We start from the raw sequence: 20,552 nt of genomic DNA, 5'->3' as shown, positions 1-20,552 counted from the left end.
AATATAAAGACAGTTGAAAAGAAGCCACCCTGTGTTCTGTGTTATATTAAGTCTGAATCATGTCCTCCAAAAAGATGTTGAAGTCCTAACCCCCGATACCTATGAATGTGGGTCTTTGCAGATGATCAAGTTCCGATGAGGTTATTAGGGTGAGCCCTAATCCAATACGACCTGTGTCCTAATAAAGAAGGGGGTAATTGGGACGCACAGACATGCAGAGGGAAAATGATGCGAAGGTACGCACCCAGGGAGTATGTCATGTGACCATGAAGACAGAGATGGGGTGATGTAGCTACCCACCCAGGAACCTGAAGGTGGCTAGCAACCCACCAGAAACTTGGAAAAAGGTACGGCAGATTCTCCTTCACAGCCCTGGGAAGGAACCTTCCTTGCCCAAGACCTTGATCCCAGACTTCTAGCCTCTAGTGCTATGAGATAATCAAGTTCAGTCCTTCAGGCCAACCTGTTTGTGGCACTGCACCTAACAAGCAGACCAGGCTCCTCCTGTTACCCTCCTGCCCCTGCCAAGCTTCTGACACACCTGGAAAAACAGATGTCCCAACAGGATTGGAACAAGGATGGAGCCAGCACAAAGTCAGTTTTGTTTATCAAGACCTTTTTTCCTACGAAAGGGAGGGAGGGAGCGAGGGAGGGAGTGTCTACTTCAGAGAGGCCTTTGTGGTCACGTTTTAGAAAACTTGAGAACCCTGCCCTCCTTGTCACAGCCCCAGTTTAAAGGAGGCAAGAGTCAGGAGCTCATAAAGTAGGGCCCTTTTGAGTGTCTCCGAGTGTAAGCCCGACTGTGGCCTGCTTGTTATTCATGGGGTAATGACCCACACATGAGGGTGTAACATTCGCGTCTTGAGACCACAGATGAACTGGCAACAGCAGGTCGGATGCCTCCATCCTCAGCCCCAGAAAGAACCGCCGTGGGGGGAGTGGGGGCTTAGGAGGTGTGTGTGGGGTGGGGTGGGGGGGCTGCTTCTTCCTTGCGCTTCCAGGTGGACTCGTGAACGGGGTCAGCGCATCCGTACTTTGAACCGAGGCTGGGGGAGGGGTGGGAGGCCTCCCTGTAGGGCTGGCTGCAGGGCCTGACATCCCTCGTGGGAAACGAGGAAAGGGAAATGAGCCTCGATGCCTGGGACCAAAAAGGGCGTGGTGCTGCTTTGTGAGGAAACAATTTGCAGGGGCTGCCAAACCGGAGTGGGCCGGGATGACCTTCCCTCGGCGCCTTGAGCACCCGAGCTAGCGAGCATCCAGCTGCCTCGGGACGGAGTGGCCCAGCAGGCCGCAGCGTACACAGCCACGGCTGCAGGCCGCCAACGCCGGGCTCCCGGGCCGCGGCCGCGACGCGGGTGACGCAACGGCGGCGGGTTGCATCAGCCGCGCCCACGTGCTCGGCCCGTCCCCCTGCTCGCGTATCTGGCCGCTGATTGGGCCACGTCGGGGCAGTGGCCTCCGAGTCAGCCAATAGGCGGCAGCCACAGAAGAGTCTGTCTGCAAAGTCGGGACGCGGGTGCCTATAAAAGGCGCCCGAGGCGGGGGCGCGCGCCCCAGAGACGTGGACTATCGTTGCGGAGACTACCGGCGGCAGGGAGGCCGCTTGGCAGGCATCTCGGAGCTCAGCCGAGCGCGCAGCGCAACCGACATGGAGGCCGAGCCCGTCACACTGCTGGTGAAGAGCCCCAACCAGCGCCACCGCGACCTGGAGCTGAGCGGCGATCGCAGCTGGAGCGTGGGCCACCTCAAGGCCCACCTGAGCCGCGTCTACCCCGAGCGCCCGGTGAGAGGGGACCCCCGACTCCCGCTTCCAGAGCCCCCCTAGTCCCCCTAACCCCGGCTCTCCATCCCTCCCGCCTCCCTAGAGTCCCCCTGGGGATGCCACGTCGCTTCCCCTTTCCCTGTATCTTCTTCCTTCGCCGGCCTTCCCCCAACCGCGGGTGCTCACCTGGTCACTTCCCTCACTGCTGTGGTCTCCCCTTCCTTGCCCTACGGCCGAAGGCGTCCCCTCTCCCGGCCCAGTGGTTGTCACCTCCTCGTCATAGGCCGCCGTCGCCTCGCCTTACTGACGGCCCGATTTCCCCTGTCACCTCACTTCCTACGTCCCCAAACCCTGACGGCTGTCATCCTCCTGTCCCACCTTCCCGGACCCCTTATCAGTTCTTTTGACCTGGCTTCCAGCCTTAGCCAAGCCGCTGAAACAGCAGTTTGACCTTGGGTGAGTCATTTCACCCTTCAAGCCTCAGTTTTCCCAAAACGGCAGGGCGACTAGGAGTTCCTCATTAGGATTGCATCCAATGGATAGACATAAGAAAACATTAATGTGCAAAATGAGTTTTCCGAATGAAGCCTCTCATTGCGGAGAGGAGAGGGCAGCTGCCAACCCCAGGCCACTGGCTAGAGAACCCCGGTGAGCGCCCAGGCAGTGTGTGTTTAAGGTCCCACACCCAGGAACAAGACGTGGCTCTTCCCCCTCCCTGTCCACCTTCCGCCATGGGCTCCTCCCTGCCGCGCTGGAGTCCGCCGCCTTTGCTTAGTCCCTGGGTGGAGCCGGTGCACTTTCTGGTAAAGAGTGGTTTAGAAGGGACATGGGCGGAAAGAGTCTGCTTGAGTCTGGGTTTTCGACTTGGGTCCCTCCATTAGAGACTTCCTTGCTTTGTTTTGGTTGACAAATTTGTCAATATCACCCTTAGCACCGCCCCCCTTCCCACCACGTGATAGAGGCTGTGCGCTGGACCTTCCTGTATTTACTTTCTACTCTAATATTATGTAAGTGTCATCAGTGCTCTTTACTGTCCATAAGTGTAATTCTCCATCAAACAGGAGAGGGCATCAGGGCAAGGAAAGATTGTGAAATTGTCCCTTCTTATCTGAACGGTTGCAGTGTGTGGTGGCTCATGGGTCAGCTTGTTTTCGTTTCATATTTGTTCAATATTGAATGTCGAAGTAAGTTTTCCTACCGAGTTGTTTTGAAATTTGCTTATTTGTTTGCATTCACCTTGGGACTCTGTGCACTTTTGCCAAAGTTTCTTCCAAGAAGGGGAGGCCGTGTTGCTGTGAGAATGGCTGCTAGGTACACACATTGGCAACGCGGGTGTGGCCTCTAGTAGTGTCATTTGGTAAAAGGCAGTGTTTTGGAGGAGAGCTTTCCTGAGGGCTTCCCTGGGTGAGGAATATCACTCCTAGTAAGTCTGAAGACCCAAAAGTTGTAAATAAAAGGTCTCCCAGGTAGGTAAATTTGTGTTTAAAAATTATGGCTGGAGAATACTCATTTGTTTTCTAATGCGACAAGCCTTACTTTATAATAGTTGCTTAACTCTTTTTATCAAATCAGCCTCTGTCTGGAGAAAGACCCTGTCAATTCAGGCTTTTAACAAGTAAAACAATTTAAGTCACAGGTAGCTGTGGTTTTCAAACCTTTTCCGGTGTGGAACCCTTTCCTATAATACAGGACCCACCTCTACAGTAGTATTTTACAAAATCAGGTGCATAGCATTTGCCATTGAAGTCAGTGAGAAGTGGTGAGCACAACATCCAATATAGTTCTGTAGTTCGTTTTAGTTGCACAGTTGTAAAAACCTGGCTTTATGCGGGTAAATAGATGCAATTATTGTTTTGTTTGTTTTAAACAGCTTACTTTATAATCTCGGGCTACTTGACAGGAGCAGCTTTATTCTAAGTTTTGCACAATTGGTTATTTTGGCAAGAATAGGTTAGCAAGCTGGTGGTGATCGCCATTGTACCGCCTTTGGTATATATTCTTTGAGGCCATTATATTTAAAGTTTTTAAATAAATTAAAAGTAGATTTTAAAAATGATATTTGTATAAAAGTGTGTAAAGTCCCTGTAGTTTTAAAATCGTTGGAATGGAAAAGAGGTTGGAATCTGGACTCTGTAGCAGCTGGTGACCTTGGACAAGTCAATTTCAGACCTTCCTCCCTTAAAACAGCAATACAAAAATCTCACAGGATGGTTGTGAAAATGCTACCCACACACCATGTCCTCTATAACTGCATTTGTATGTCAGGAAATGTCTTTTCGAGGGCTTAAGTTTAGAATTGCTTCATGTTATTTTGGGACAGTGCTGGGTGGTTTGGGCGAAGGCTGACCTTGGGGGCTGTTGGAGTTTTCTCAGAGGCTAAACACAGGTTTTGAAGTTAGTTGCTGTAGGAGCTGCACATCGAATTTGTTTGTCGTGGCAGAAAGCAATTTCTCTGGGTGTTAAGAAGTCAAGTAGGTTGCTATGGGTTTTGTGAACTGGAAATAATTTGCCATCCTAAATGTATTTGCATGTTAGGGACCAGTTTAAACTTAAGCACTTTCTAAATGTTTTGTATATGGGGCCTTTGAAGAAATGCTTTCCTGTAATGCCAGGGGAAAAAAACACACATATTTAAATAGTTTGAATAAAACAGTGTCTTCCGTGTTTGGGTGCCTGCAGGGTTTAAACGCTGACCTGTGCTGCTCTTTCTTTTCATGGTAAGCGCCCGGAGGACCAGAGGCTAATTTATTCTGGGAAGCTGCTGTTGGATGACCAGTATCTCAGGGACTTGCTTCCAAAGGTACATCACTTACATGTGAACATTTGAGTGTTTTGCAGCTCTTACCAGGTTGAATTCAGGCCCTAAAGTTCCTCCATATTACTTTTAGCAGGAGAAACGGCACGTTCTGCATCTGGTGTGCAATGTGAAGACTCCTTCAAAAATGTCAGAAGCCAGCACAAAGGTATGTCTGCTTCATCACGATTATGATCACCTGTGTCTTTCAGACTCAAGGGATAAAGGAAGCCAGATGAAACTCCTCAGAGAGATTTTTATAGCCTTTTTATCAAGTAATATTCCACCCCCCCACCCTCCACCGCCACCGGGAAGAATCAGGAATTAGAAACTGTTTTCAATACAAATGAGTTTCTCATAATAATAGGGTGGACGCTGCTGTCAGCGTTATGGTGGAAAGGGGAGTTCCGTGTATGTCACCCTGTCTGCAGGGACATGATTTGACCTTCAGTGGCTGCGCATCCAGATCACTGAACCAACAGGCACTCTAAACTGAGGTTTTTGTTGAATTTAGCACATAATGAGTTTCTTCTAAGGAACCGTTAATTTTTATAAGAGTAAAAAAGTGAATATATTTTCTCCGGAAATGTTTACTGTGGTTATTTATTTTGTTAGTTGGATAGGAAAAAGCCAGCTCTATCAAGTAAGCTCTATAAATTGATGTCTGACAGAGTCTTTATTTTCATTTCACAGTGTCGATTCGAATATACAGCATTAATAAATGTGTTAATAAATAAATGTGGTGATGTACCCTAAATTGCATTACATCTGTATTTCCTGAAATATCTGAACATAGCATAGGAAATTCTTTCCTTTAGGTTGCTGGCTAGGTTTTATTTATGAATCTTGTTAGTCAAATTTAATTTCTTGCTTTAGTAAATGTAGCACCATAAGATATACAGAGCACTATCAAGAATCTTTCTCGCCAGTGATAACTTCATCGGAAGAGTTTAATGAAACTATAGCATAGTTACTCTAGGAAAAAATATGAATGAAATATATATTGAAGTCATATTGAACAAATTTCAGAATATATTTTACATAACATTGCATCTATTTAATCTTGTCAAGTTCACAGCAAAATAATTCTTTTAGCTCGATTTCAGCCAGTTGCATCAGACCCTTTGTTCTCTTGTTCATATTACACTTATTTAGGTTGCTGAATCCACAGAGCAGCCCGCTGGTCTTCGTCAGGGACAGTATCCTGGGGATTCTTCAGGTGATGGTGTAAGGCCCAGAGAGGTCCTGCGGAACCTTTCTCCCTCTGGATGGGAGAACATCTCCAGGTGAGTGTTGCAATAAAGAACCAGCTTTATACAACAGGAATGTGCCTCATTTGTATAAATTTTAAGGATAAGGTGTGTTTACACTGTAGAGTCACAGAACTTTAAAATGTACAGAGCGTTGCTTATAAGGATTTCACTTTAAAGAGCTTTTATGTATTTAACTTCTTACGACATACCCTTTTAGGAACATAGAAAAAAGTGGGAGACCCATGTATTGAAAATGTAGGCATATCCCCTCTACAGGGCTGTGCTTTGCACATGCCGACCTCGTGATTAATGCTGCTGCAGGGAAAACCGCTGTTAGAAGCATCATGCAGCTGCTTTGCTGAGTGGCCTTGTGCTCTGTCAGTCATAACAATGGGTGACTAAAGGTGAAGACGCTATTAAGAAATGCTCTGCCAAGGACTGTGCTGTGGTGCTAGTCAAATTTAATTTCTTTAGAATGATTCAAGCTTCTCTTTAGAGCAAACGCCAAAAGTGACTAAATGCTCAGATGTTTAGATTTCATAGCTCCTGGAACACTTTATTATGAAAGTGCCTGTGGGAAAAAATAGTGTATTAATGACGAGTTGAAATTCTGTAACCCACCCCACCCCCCAATTCCTCTGCCCTCCTTTTCCTAGTAGTTTTTAATACTTGATTGTTGATAAAGCCAGTTTGGGGAATGAGGTTTTTTTTTTTTAATTAATGAAAATTTCAAATGTACATAAAAGTAAAGGGAACTTTATAACGACTGAGCATATAATCGTCACCCAGGCCCAATAATGAGCAAAGTTGTGCCACACTCATTTCATTTATTGCCCCTCCCCTTTTTCCCTGACCTATTTCAAATTCCCAGACATCATGTTATCTCACCCCTGCATACTTCACTGTACAACTGTAAAAGCCCTTTAGATATCTTGCAGATCTGCAGTGCCACCATCATCAGAGCTGACAATAGCGCTCGCTTATCCTCTCATTCTCTGCACTGTAATTTTTTAATGATCAACAACAGTGTCATACCAAAACCTGCTTGTATTAGAATACTCTTCTAGAAATACTCTGGGCATGGAATTTGGACTGTCAGCATATGAACTGGATAATAATTGGATTCATTATTGGATAGAAACATTTAAAACGGCTTCCCTTCTGGCTATACGACTTGAGAATTGAGGCCCGTCTCCGACTATGAATTTCACCGTGATAAAATTTATGGGTTTCGTTGAACAACTATCTGTTGAGCAGCCCTTGCGTCTAACTTTAAGGAAGTGAGGTGGCCAGCAGATGACCACTAACCAACTCCTGGTCTTCCCGCAGTTCTGTGAGTTGCTCCTTTGTGAGTGTGCCACCAAAGGAGTTTGCTTAAGGCTCACAAAGCCACTGACGAGTCCCACAGGCCCTGCCTCCGGTGGTTGGTTTAAGCTTGTGTTGCGTGGCACAAGGAGCTGGTTTGGTGTCACACAGCTCTTGCTTCCAGCCCTGCTACTTACTAAGCTCAGTGATCTCGTGCAAGTAAATCTCGTTTTCCCTGAGCCGCAGCCCGGCTCCTCTCTGTAAAATGGGGGAGACCTCCATCCTCACGGGGTTGTTGGGATATAGCGAGATAACAGCCAGCAGCCTGTACAGGGCACAAGTGGTCAGTGAGCAGCCGTGGGTGATACCACATACACACTTAACTGTTTCCTATATAGATTCAGATCTAGAGGCGAGGGAAAGTGAGTATTGGGGGTAGCGGGGGTTTCCTTCAAGACAGACTTTGGGAGAAATGTGGCTTTTTAGAGCTGCTTTCTAAAGGATGAACGTGGGTTTAGACCTGCAGTGAGACTTGGCAAATCGTAAGCGGCGGGGCGGGGGGGATCCACTTAGCCTGCTCGTTCGTACAGCCGCATTGCCTTGGGGTCTGGGCCGCAGTAGGAGGGCTTTGTCAGCCAGCCCTTCGTGCTTGTGCCACAGCACATCACACGGTAGTCTGTGTCTAACGGTCATAAAGCCCATTTTTCTGTCTCTGATTTGAATTTCTGATTGTAATTTAAACTTCGTTTTCACTTATTCATACTAAACCAACTCAAACTGAGTATTTTAAAAATTCTTTCATAGGCCCGAAGCTGCCCAGCCGGAGTTCCAAGGCCTGGGGCCTGGCTTCTCAGGCTACACAACCTATGGGTGGCTGCAGCTCTCCTGGTTCCAGCAGATCTATGCACGGCAGTACTACATGCAGTAGTGAGTCCTTCCCTGCCATGCAGGGGTGGGGTGGGGGGAGGACTGAGGGGAATCCCATCCACGTTACCTGTGAAGTTAGGGATGTGGGCATGAGTGTGTTTTCATGTTTGTGCAGAGCCCTGCTCTGTCTGGTTCTGTGGGTGGAGTAGAGTATCAATGATACCTGCTGCCTAATTTGTGTATTGATACAGGGGTGCATAGTTCGATGACTTCATTTGGAATATGTTACTTTCTTTTCAACGCGTGGTGTCTTTAAAGTTTTGTGAAAATTTTAATTTGCTGCTGCACCATGCTGTTATAGTAGCCTTGATGTTTAATTCCAGATGAAGTTTATCATGCGGCTTCTCTCAGGAGTAAAAAAGTCTCATGTATAGGTATGACTGTTAGTAAAGAAGTTCTTTGCTAACTTAAAGAAATATTAAGTTTGTATGTACCTACTCATAATGCTTAACTGTGAAAGGCCCCTCCATGAACAAGGAGATGAGAACCACCGTCTTCACGCTGCTTCGCTCTCAACAGTATCTGCCGCTGTCGTTTCCATTTCAGTTTAGCGGCCACGGCTGCGTCGGGGACTTTTGTTCCCTCTCCAAGTGCACAGGAGATACCTGTGGTCTCAGCGCCTGCTCCAGCCCCGATTCACAACCAGTTTCCAGCTGAAAACCAGCCAGCCAATCAGAACGCTGCTCCTCAAGTGGTGGTTAATCCCGGGGCCAATCAGAATTTGCGGATGAATGCACAAGGCGGCCCCATCGTGGAAGAAGATGATGAGATAAATCGAGATTGGTTGGATTGGACCTATTCAGCAGCCACGTTTTCCGTTTTCCTCAGCATCCTCTACTTCTACTCCTCCCTGAGCAGATTCCTCATGGTCATGGGGGCCACCGTGGTTATGTACCTGTAAGCAGATGATTTCACTTGTCTTTTATTCCTTTACCTCAAATTACACGTCATGGTGACTCAAGCACTTACGGAGCATGTACTATGTGCCAGGTGCTGTTCATGTTGCTGGGTTACAGTGATGAATAAAACATAGCCCCTGCCTTCAGGAAACTGACAAGCCAGTGGGAAAGTCTGGGAGGTGGAGAGACGGCAGGTCTCTGCAGATGCGCATTGCTGGGAGCTTCTAATCAGGGTGCCGCTCTGACTAGTGGAGGGGAGTGAGGGGGACCTCATCTAATGAGAGGACCCTGAAATTCTTAAGTCTCACTGTGAGGTTAGCTAAGATGGACTTCTGTATGCTTCCTTTGAAGGCATCACGTTGGGTGGTTTCCATTTAGACAGAGGCCGGTCCAGAACTTCCCAAATGACGGTCGTCTTCACGAAGCCGTAAATCAGGACCCCAACAACAACTTACAGGTATGGCACTTCTGGTGGAGCCTGCGAGCTTGGTGTGAGATGCCAGGCTCTCAAATCCGTAACTTTCAAATATCTGGTGTCATCGTTTACCCTTTTATAAAGCTAAGTCTTTCAAGTTTTTTAAAAAAATTATTCTTAGAACAATAGCTACTTTTAAAACATTAAATGTGTCATAGCGTCCATCAGGTATTTTTGTCATGTGGCAGTTTGTATTTTGGTGTATGTGAATAACATTATTTTAAACTCACTATTTTGAGTGTTCAGTAGTCCATAACAATGTGTTAGACTGTGGAAACTGCTAATGGATAGTTATTCTCATTAAGGATTGAGAGCATAAGTATGTCTCACAGAATAGAGTTCCTGGAAAATAACACACAGAGGTAGAATTTTTATAAGGCAGTTTAATGCATAATTCTAAAGGATATTGTTTTAAAATATAAATTGGCACCCTAGTATCTATTTTTAGAACACTGGGTTTCCATTTTTAGCTTTTTTAAAACTCAGAACACTGCCAAAATTAGAAGAATATCCATATTTATTTATCCAAAGAGCTTAACTTAATTTACTCATTTAATAATAGTCGAAGATCTCATTACTTCATTTGTTCTGATATTTGCATATTTATTTATCCAAAGAGCTTAACTTAATTTACTCATTTAATAATAGTCGAAGATCTCATTACTTCATTTGTTCTGATATTTGCTGCTGGGAACATTCAAAACTATGAGACTGTCAGCAGCACAGCTGGCCCGAGAGGGACCGCCGTCCAGCCTAGGACATCATCCTCCGAGGTCCTGCCTGCCTGGCTGCTTCGCACCTGGCGCGGGCGCCCAGGGAGTCACTCTGCCGTTGCCTAGCGCTATGGGTGTTTATCACGGTCCTAATTGTTTTCTCATCATTTCGTTCCCTGTAGGAAGGTCCTGATCCTGAAGTCGAAGACCCCAACTATCTGCCTCCGGACAGGGACATACTGGATGGCGAGCAGACCAGCCCTTCTTTCATGAGCACAGCCTGGCTCGTCTTCAAGACTTTCTTCGCCTCTCTTCTTCCAGAAGGCCCCCCGGCCATAGCAAACTGATGCTGTTTGCTCTCTGGCTGCCGGAGGCTGTGACAGGCATGGACTGCGTCCTTTGACTCCAGCTGGATTTCTTCACCTGGACATGGCAACGGCACAGAATTAGTAAAAGAACCAGCAAGGAGGATGATATATGCTTTTGTGATCAAACAAAAGCAGAAAATAAGACACGAAGCCATGATACAAATTGATGAACAAAAATGCCTAAGGCTTCTCATGTCTTTATTCTGAAGAGCTTTAATATATACTGTATGTAGTTTAATAGGCATTGTAAGTAGAAGGCGTTAGTGTCGCATGTTTATGCCTGAGGAATTTTTTCAGATGTGTGTGTTTGCATGTGTTTGTACATAGATGTCAGATGCAGAAATGGTTCTGCTGGTACGATTTGATTCCTGTTGGAATGTTTAAATTACACTAAGTGTACTACTTTATATAATCAATGAAATTGCTAGACATGTTTTAGCAGGACTTTTCTAGGAAAGACTTCTGTATAATTGCTTTTTAAAATGCAGTGCTTTACTTTAAACCAAGGGGAACTTTGCGGAGGTGGAAACCTTTGCTGGGTTTTCTGTTCAATAAAGTTTTACTATGAATGATCCTGGCAGAGGCTCTTAGCAGTTTACTCTGGGTCCTTTGTACTGGATCGCCAACAGTTGACTTGCTGATTTTTAAGTAACCTGCATGTTTTGCTTCTTTTTACGGAAGCACAGTTTGTACTACTGAAGAACGACAAGGTAAGGCCATGCGAGTTTTAATTTACTACGAATGTCCTTGCGTTTGCCCTCATTTCCTGATTTAAACAGTACGGGCTTATGTAGTAACCCGTCCAAGTTCAATTCCACAAATCGGTGGCATCAGGTATCCTCCACCCTGGCAATTCCGAGGTGGTTTTACCTGCTGCAGTGTTGTGCTTTTGTGAGCTGAGCTTTTGTGACTCCAATCCTTTAATTACTAGTTTTGCGACTAATCTTAAAAGCCAAGTTCTGTGTATCTTTCACATGAATGATGTTATAGTTTGAATGCTGAAGGCCTGGACCGTGTTCTTCTCGGCAAAGCAAATCAGCTTCTTGTATCATGGTTGTGATCATTTAAATTATTCATTACTGGAAATATTGCTACGTCAAATAGACGTTCATTAAACAATCCATAACAAGATGCTGGGGAGATACAAAGGTGTTTTGCGTATGGTTGTGTTTTAAAAAGCCAGCTAAGATAATTACGTAGGGAGTTAGGTGGTATAAAGTTTCAAATAACACTACGTCCGGAACAGAGAAGCTGTCTGAAGGCAGTGACCACTGACAATCTATGAAGCCAGTATTTGCTTGAAGGAAGAAGTGGTTTCAGATTGGCGTTTTACAAGTGAGGAAGTGGGTCGGAAATGATGGAAGGAGTTCGAGGAGCTGGAGAGAGGAGTCACAGCTAAAGCAAAAGCATAGCCGAGACTTGTCCCTCTGTCCCCAAAGCGGGATTTTTGCCATGCTTGGTGATTTGTGAAAGTGACCAGTAAGAGTTCACACTGAGGCTTTGTTTTTTTAGCAAGAGAAAATAACCAAATTTATTGCATACATATGTATGGGAACCCCACATACAGGAGAGGTTCAGAGACGGAAAGGGAATGTGGGTTTATAAGATGTCCTGAGTTAGGGATGATGTAATGCACCCTGGGGGCCTCAAAGGGTCATTGCAGGATGATAAGAAGAGCAGAAGTTTAATAAATAGAGGTTTGTCCTGCCCTGTAGATAGATGAAAAGAGGTGATCTCTGACAACCACTTATGGATAAGTCCCCTCATCCAAGTTCTTCAGCTGGTTAAGGGAGGGACAGAAGTTTCTCTTGAGCCTATGGCTAAAGTTGTCTTTAGATCAAAACAATCTGCAAGCCACAGAGGCACATCTTGGGGCATAACTTTGAACCCCCACAGTTCCCTCCTCTGAAACTTGCCTGGCTGTTTCACATTCCAGAAGTTGAGTTGGTAGATGGTTCTATATCTCATTAAGCCAGTCTCACTCAGTCTTGACAAAAGTTCGGTTCAGTTAAAGTTGCATCTCATTTTGGGAGGCAGTGATGCTGGTGGGCTCCCAAATTTAAGCCTACGGTACAAGCTGTCGGGCATTTAATAGGAGACATCTCTATGGAAACAGAAGAAAAACAAAGGTTAATGATTGGAGCAGACTATAATCTCAGTTTTGAGTTCTGATGGGAGGCAGTCAAGGAGATTTCTAGATGTCTTTGTCTCAGATCATCTTCAGATGGAGTGAAGGCAGGCAGTAAATCTGCGAGATTCTCCTGGTCTGCAGCTTGACTGGTGATCTTTCTGCAACAGGCACAAAGCTTGTTCACAGATGAAGTGTTGTGATCTCTCCGAAGTTTATGTCATGTCGTCCCACTTTGGCTTGCATGGCTTTGGGAAAAGGGCAGTTTTAGTTAGTGATTCCAGGCCAAAGGATGGGAAAATGAAGATGTTAGTTCAGAGGGTTACAGCCAAATATTTAAGAAAACTAGAAAAATTCAGAGTCCAGTCGAGTTTATAGGTAGAAAATTAAAAACTCAAAGACAAGGAATGACATTAGAATCTGGCATCTACAAAGGTATTTATAGTTTCTATTGAAACAATTTTTCTCTCCCAAATCACTTTCATGTTATTACCAAAGATAGCCATATTAAGACTAATTTATTAGCAAAATAGGTCTAGTTTCAGTAAACTTGGCCTGATTATTTGTATAAGCCCAACAAGAATTGTAATTAACCACACAGGCTCTTTTAAATCCGCTTTGCTGGAATTTTCCCTAAGGAATCTTCAGATTGAACTTTAAAAGGCCTCTTACTACCAGAAAAGGCAAAGCAAGGACTTGCCATCAGACACTGCCTACAATATCAGGTGAATAACTCTCTTCCCGAGGTCTCCAAAATATTCTGAGTTTCTCTCTTTGTATCTCCCAGGAAGCAACCTTCATTCCTTACCCGGAAAGATGTAAGCAAGGCATCAGGCTGTTTTCCCAATGCGTGTTTATTGGCTTCCAAAGTCAATCTTAATTCCTTAAAGCTTTCTAGCCACATCCGTCTATTAGTGTCTCTGTCAAATATGATATTCCAATCAAAGCCTTGGTGATAGAACTAGTTTTCCAAATGTGTCCCGTTATAAGGAGAACGGGACACAGATTCTTATTGAACTTATGCAAATAACCACATTGCCATGAAAATAAGAATACTCATAAGAGGGATCAAATTCTGGAGGGATCGAGTAGGGAGAAAAAAAGTTTTCGATACTTCTTACAAAGGTGTAATTTACCAAATTGCTGTCATAAGTAGTTTAAGAGAAGCAAGTTTCCTTTTATCTATAAAACAAAAGATTTTAAAAATCAGTATTTTAAATAAAAAAATCATAAAATTGTAACCCTTCTCATCAGTTCATTAAGTCCTATGTAATTAAACTTCTGCTTGAATTCAGTTTTTCTATTAGTCTTCTCAGCCCTGCCTGATAATCGAGGTTGATAGGGTCAGTGGTAATTGCAAGAAGTTTGCAAGGTTGTCAATGAAGGTCCATGGGATTTGCTCAGTGAAGTGGGTACCCCAATCACTAGAGATTTTAGAAGGAAACTCCAAGTGGGAAACACATTAACACATTTCTAAGAGTTTCTTTGCCATTGTAAAAGCATCAGCCTTGTGGCGGGGGCTTCAAATAATCTAAAAAACACATATGTATACTTATAAGAACATATCGATAACCTGGACTAAGTGGCAGTTGAATGAAGTTCAGCCCAAAGGGACTATGGTGGATGAAGGAATGCAAAAACTGAAAAGTGCCAGGGAGCCTAGAACGACCACGCAGCCATGTCGGGTCTCCTGTAGCCCCAACTATTCACTGAACCGGCAGTGAATAGTTTTAGGAACAGACTATTGCCACGTTACAAGAACATCAGGATGGCAAACATCTGGCAATGAGGGGTCGTTTTTGCAAAAACAGAATGGACTTCATCCACATGTGCCCCAATTTTGATGGCAGACATCTTATGCCAGGACATTTCAGATTTTCAGGAATTTCACATATATTTCTGGAACAGTTATCATGAATATAATTATTTATATTATAACAATACGATATAATCACTTCCTTATTACAAAGCTTCCCAATTTAGTAATTTTAGTCTATCAAATAGGCCTAATTAGTTTAATACTTTTGCAAGGATAGAAAAATCTTTTTAGGTTCCAGGGACCCTTCTGAAATACCTCAAGGTTATTCCTAGACCATGACTCTATTTATAATTAAAATTTTGAGAAGTTTGTCAAAATATATCAAAAAGTTTGGACATTTGACTAAATAGGATAAGTCATTATGAAGCAATACTTAATTGTCCATTTAAGCAAATGATGATAGAAGATTTGAAGCACAAATACAGAAGTTTACATAATTGTTAGCAAAACTTAGTTCTTGCTATTGAGGAGATTTAGTGTTCTTAGGTAATAAAGAACCTGATCAAGACAACATAAAACCCAGAAAATTATTTTGGTAAAACACAAGATCTTTGCTTTCTAGGCAGAAAACCTTTTCATAATATCAGTACTGGGCTAATAGTCCTTTACAGCAGAGACAGAAGACCAAACTTTTGCATCAGCTGACTTTTGATATTTAAATTCACTTGATTAAATTTATTTCCGTCTTATTCAGCTTGGTCTCACAGAAAATTTCTCAAGATTCCTTTTTCATAAACTTTCTATAACTTTCTGTGTCCTTTTTAGTACAGTCTTGTTCTCTCCTTCAGAAATAATCAGGACGAAATTACTTCACTTTCCTTAACAAAAACACATCTCCGTATCTCATACCATTCGAAGGGCTTTTTACATTCTTGGGTGGAAAAGCCTAATTCTTTTCAGAGGAGGGGACATCACCATTTGGCGAGAGCCTTGGAATCCCAGGCAGCTGGCAGTGCCCTCTTGTTTCTAAATGAGTGGGGCCTCTCTCCCTGGGGAGTCAGGTTGTGATGATTAGACTCCAGATTCCATGGGCCCAAAATAGTCCCAGCAAGGTGCTCCTGCGGACAGCTGACAAGTGTTCAGATTGGCCCAAGCCCCACTAGGGCAAAGCGGGGAACCTTCTGGCAATAGATACGGCTTAAGATGACTGACAGGTGGGGGACACGGCAGAAATGTCAGTGCTTCCACAACAGTAGCTAAATGTAGTATAATAATGGACTACAGCCCACTAGTAATACTGAGGAAATTATTGTTTTGGATCTCCTTTATTAAGCAGCAATTAAATAGCTAAGAACCAATAAAATACTCCCGAATTTCAGGCCAGGCCACAACGGCTTATTAAGTTTGCATTTTCCAAGGTGTGTTTTTTTTGAATACTAGCTCTAGAGGAGAAACATTCCAAAAATGAGCTCAGGGTCAAGTAAACTTGGAAGCCTCATGTTAATCTAAGTTCATGGGTTCCTTCAGTCTGGGACCTCTGGGGCCGTTAGTATGCTGATGTGCCTAGAGGGGGCGAGTGGTCTGCAGCCTCTCCCTGTGAACAGGCCTAGGGCTGAGCTGAGGTTTGGGGAAATGCAATTAAGTTAACATCGATCGACACCTTGTTTGGCATTCTAAGTAGCAAACGGATACTTGGTCAGAGGTGACATATTACATAGTAACCGTGGAGAGCAATGAAGTAACATTTTGCATAGTAACAGTGGAGATCAATATTCTTTGTATAGCCAGGAAGGAGATAAGAAGCCATAATGTCCACAGTCTGATTGACAAGGGAGAAGTTCCAGGTCATCTTTGCCAGTAGAAGCTGCCTTTTCACCCATTTTTTAAGGAAGCTAACCCTTGGCCTGCAGAACTGTAATAGCCTCCCCCTGAGGTAGTTACCTCAAAAGACACTGCTGACTGTCTCAGAACCTACTCCCACCCCAGCCCACTTTACTTCTAGACCCGTAACTAGATTCAAGTCCTAGGAGGCTTCAAAGCGTGAGGTACCATTTATATCTGCAAAGACCTTATTTCCAAATCAGGTTATGTCCCAAGGTTCTGGATGGACATGAATTTTGGGGGACACAACTCAATCCGTAACAGGGAGAAATGACTCCACCTGGAGACATTGAACTGGAAGTGAGGACTATTTTGAATTTCTGGTGCCCCTGAAACAACAGGCAAGGAAGGGAGTTACTCTTTTGGCTCGGGCGATTGATATGGATTATCGAGAGGAAATTAGGCTGCTCCTACGCAGTGAAGATAAGGAAGAGGATTCTGAGGTGCTGATTTCTCAGGCTGTCACTTAGTACTGCCATAGCCTGTGACTAAAGTCAGTGGAAAACTACAACAACCCAATTCAAGCAGGACAACTAGTGGCTCAGGCTTCTCAGGAGTGAAGTTTTGGGTCACCTGACCAGGTAAAGCACCATGACCAGCTGAGGTGCTTGTCGAGGGCATGGAATACGAGTGAAGGAGGTCGTTATATGCTGACTACATAGGACCAGTTGCAGAAATGAGAACTGTCATTGCCATGAACATTTCTTCCTTATTTTTTATGCATATGTTTGTACAGTCATACACAACCTTCTATATTATATAGAGATATGTAATGAATATAAAGCAAATACTTCTGTTTTCTTCTCTCTCCTTATTTAACATAAGATGAACTAATGAGGGTTAACATTATATCAGGGGATTTAAGTCACAGGATATTAAGGAGAAGAGTGACCGTCACCCGAAGACTTGGCGTCCTCTTCCGGGGAGAGGGTCAGCATGTTTGTGGTTATGCACTGGATAGCCGTGTCACATCAGATGAAAGCATGACTTTGTTATCGTCTTTATCTGGAGAACCTGGGAATGGTACTTTGTTATCGTCTTAATCTGGAGAACCTGGGAATGACAAAGGGCGAATTGCAATGGTTAGTTTTGTACATCAACCTGGTGGGGCCCAGTTATTCAATTAAACACTAATCTAGGTGTTGCTGTGAAGGTATCTTGCAGATGCGATTAACAGCTACAATCAGTGGACTTTAAATAAAGGAGATTGTCCTCGATCATCTGCACGGCCCCATCCAACTCGCTGAAAGGTCTAACTAAAGAGCAAAGCTCAGATTTCCTTGAGGAAGAAGCAATTACGCCCATGGTCTATACCACCAGCTTCTCCTCTCAAGTTCCCAGCCTGCCCACCCGCCCTCTGATTTCAGACTTGCCTAACCAGCCTACACAATCAGGTAAGTCCACTCCTTGAAACAAGCAAACAACTAATCTATCGCTCTGTTTCTCTGGTAGAACTCTGACCGGTAAAGGTTCCCAGCTCTGGAGGTTATAGAGTCCAGCTCTATATCCTTGTGCAGCATATCGGCCAACGGGGGTTGCTTCCAGGCAGGCTGCATTACCGACATTGTAATAAAAAAAAAAAAAAAAAAAAAGACACGTATGGCTCAAAATTCAAAAGGCATAGAAGTCCCCCACCTAGACACCCAGCTCCTCCCAGAGGCAGCCCATGTCTTCAGGGGTACTTAGTGCATATCAAGCAAAAGACTATGTATAGGACTCTTTACTGGGTCCGTTCCCTTTATCTCCTTGGGTGCAAAGGACAGAAATCAACATTTTTCCAGTTTACAGATGAAAAGCTGAGGTTCAGAGAGAGCCAATGACCAATCCGTGGTGACACAGTGAGTGACTTGGGGACCGGCTAGACCCTATCCCTGACTCCCACTCACGCTTGCGAAAACCCTGGGCACAGAACACAGACCTCGTAGTTGAAGTCCTGGCTCTCATGTCCACCGGCTGCATCATCTAGAATAAGTTATGGCACCTCTCTGAGCTCGCATCCCTCACCTATAAAATGGAGAGAATAGTTGATAGCTGCTTATGGGGCCATCATGAGAAGGGACTAAGATAAAGTGTGTAAAGAACTCAGCACAGTACTTGGCATTTCTGCTCTAGTCAACAAGTATTTATTGAATGCCTACTACGTGCCAGTGCCTACTATGTATGGATACAATTGCTCAACACAATAAAAGCATAGGGAGGCTAAATACAATAATCTCTAAGCCAGAAGATCCCAAAATGAGAGACACGTGCCTCTGGGGGGATGCAAGATGATGTTACATGGTACACAGATGCAGCATTAAATACCATGGAATACCCCAATATTCCAAGTTGCAGCGAAGGGAAGCCTCGATGGTAGAGTATCTTTAATACCCACAAAGCTCTCTTCCTTTTTAAGTTGAATTTTAATTTGCATGCAACAGCAGGCCTCCAACTTAGGGTCATTGTCTAGGAACGGTTTCTGGCAAGAATATAACATCTTTATTCATTGTCATATTTTGGCTTCTTTCTATTTATGATGAGTGATAAACTTTATTCTTAGATAAAGTTTACTTAAGTGAAAAGAAAATGAATGCATTTTTTTAAAAAAGTATTAAAGAAACAATTATCCAGATATATAGAAGAAGGTGCAAATGGTCAGGGGAGATGAGCAGAGGCCGGGTACCCTGGTTAGATGTCCGGCTCTGAAACAGGGGGCCTGGGGGGCTGCAGCAATCAGGGAAGACTCTGCTGCCCCAGAAGAGCTTTCTGTCCCGTGGAGGTGGGCAGACACGCACATGTGAGCTCCAGGCCTCTGCTGCCCAGGAACCATGCTTGCTATCTCTCTCCTGACCCAGGCCCTGCTGGCAGCACCCAGGCCGGCCCCAAAGACACTTCGTACCAGGCAGGCATCGTGTGCCTGCGGTATAAGTACCACCACCAGCACTCTGTGCAGGCATCTGTCCACTGTCTGTCTGTCCACCCAGGGCCCCTTCCGAGGGTGCCCCCTGGGCACAAGGCTCCCTGGCCAGGGCTGCCACACTTCAGCACAGAGACAGACCTCACCTTCAAGGTCAAGCTCTTTGGTGAGAAGGTCCCTGTGCGGGTGCAAACAGTCAGATGTAGGGGTTTGTATTTGTCTGGGGTTCGAGTTAAGGTTCAGAGCAGAGCCAGGTTGGAGGGAGAAGGTTAGGATGTTGGGGATCATTCTATGGCTGAGGTCAGGTGTCAGCATGAGCCCAAGATGGGGAGGCTCTGTCACGGACAGCTATGTGACCTTGACCAGCTCCCCTCCCCTCTCTGGCCTCAGCCTCTTGCTCAGTATGATAAGGGCACAGACAGGGAGGTTAAATGCAAGGATCTTGGCACTCGATCCCAAAGTGTGAGCCCCAGGACCATTATACTATGGTCTGGGGGAGGCGGGGCTTACTGTATGGCTGGGTTCGGGGACTGCCATTTGACTAAGATCATGGGGTTCCTGTGTGTCAGGGTCCAGAGGCTAGGGTATGACCCAATCTCTGGGCAGGGGATGAAGACAGGGGACCAGAGCAGGGGCCAGGGCTCTCTCTGTGTCCCCTGAGCATAACGGTCTAATTTACACCAGAGCGAGGCCCTATCCCAGAGATGCTGAGCCATGGCCAAGGCTGGGGTTGAGGGCTGGGCCCAGATCTGCAGCCTCTCACCACTGCCCTCCCTTCTAGTCAACCAAGAGACCACCAAGGTGACTTGGACAGTCTTCTAGTCAAGTAGCTACCCAGATGTCAAGGGCAGGAGGCCATGATAACCCTTGGCCAAGTCCACTATGGCCTGTACAAGTGAGTCAGGCCAGGGGTGTGGACAAGCTGGGTATTAGGAGGGAGTAGCCTGACACTTGCCCTCAACCCCCAGAGAGGAAGGGCAGCCCTGAGAACTCAAACCTGTCCGCCTGACTTGGTACCGAGGGTAGAAGCCTGGTACTGCTGCTACCACCACCCCGCAGCCATGCCTCTTCACCCTACCCCCACCCCTGCCCTGGCCCAGTGCCCCTGTGGGCACTTAGTGCAGTGTATCAACCTCTCCAACAATCCAGTGAGATTCAGGCTTTGGAAGGGCCCTTTTCCACTACCCTGGGCAGATGGAGGTCTTACTTGGGATAAAGGGAGGCAAGGTAGACAGATGTCTTGGCAAAGTGACTCTCCTGACTTGACCGAGGCTGAGAGTATGCCAAGGGCCAGGCATCTTTGCAAACAATATCTCCTGTATATTCATCACATCCCCCTAAGAGCCCTGCTCACCAAACAAGGAAACAGGAGCTCAGAGAGGTTAAGCAGCC

The 20,552-nt window shown here is 45.2% G+C and overlaps 1 protein-coding gene across 2 annotated transcripts; it reads left to right on the top strand.

Annotated features, from left to right (window-relative positions):
• Positions 1 to 1,504: 1,504 nt before the first annotated feature.
• HERPUD1 (homocysteine inducible ER protein with ubiquitin like domain 1) lies at positions 1,505 to 11,073 on the top strand. 2 transcript variants are annotated; one of them, XM_023530634.1, is made up of 8 exons: positions 1,505 to 1,783; positions 4,485 to 4,562; positions 4,654 to 4,725; positions 5,712 to 5,842; positions 7,919 to 8,041; positions 8,588 to 8,938; positions 9,292 to 9,397; positions 10,311 to 11,073. In XM_023530634.1, the coding sequence occupies exons 1-8, from the start codon at positions 1,649 to 1,651 to the stop codon at positions 10,473 to 10,475; spliced, it is 1,161 nt and encodes a 386-aa protein (XP_023386402.1). In that variant the 5' UTR covers positions 1,505 to 1,648; the 3' UTR covers positions 10,476 to 11,073. The 2 variants fall into 2 exon arrangements, with proteins under 2 accessions (XP_023386402.1, XP_011358428.1); XM_011360126.2 differs by having other exon boundaries at positions 4,651 to 4,725.
• Positions 11,074 to 20,552: the final 9,479 nt, after the last annotated feature.

The sequence above is a fragment of the Pteropus vampyrus genome, unplaced genomic scaffold (assembly GCF_000151845.1).
Source record: "Pteropus vampyrus isolate Shadow unplaced genomic scaffold, Pvam_2.0 Scaffold51, whole genome shotgun sequence".
NCBI lineage: Eukaryota > Metazoa > Chordata > Mammalia > Chiroptera > Pteropodidae > Pteropus > Pteropus vampyrus.
This window is presented reverse-complemented; position numbering and strand designations above follow the sequence as displayed.

Excerpts from the sequence above, each read along its gene's own strand:
- HERPUD1 (XM_011360126.2), top strand. The coding sequence starts at position 1,649 with ATGGAGGCCGAGCCCGTCACACTGCTGGTGAAGAGCCCCAACCAGCGC. Across the intron at positions 8,042-8,587 it reads CGGCAGTACTACATGCAGTA|TTTAGCGGCCACGGCTGCGT; the intron begins GTGAGTCCTTCC and ends TTTCCATTTCAG. Across the intron at positions 8,939-9,291 it reads GCCACCGTGGTTATGTACCT|GCATCACGTTGGGTGGTTTC; the intron begins GTAAGCAGATGA and ends CTTCCTTTGAAG.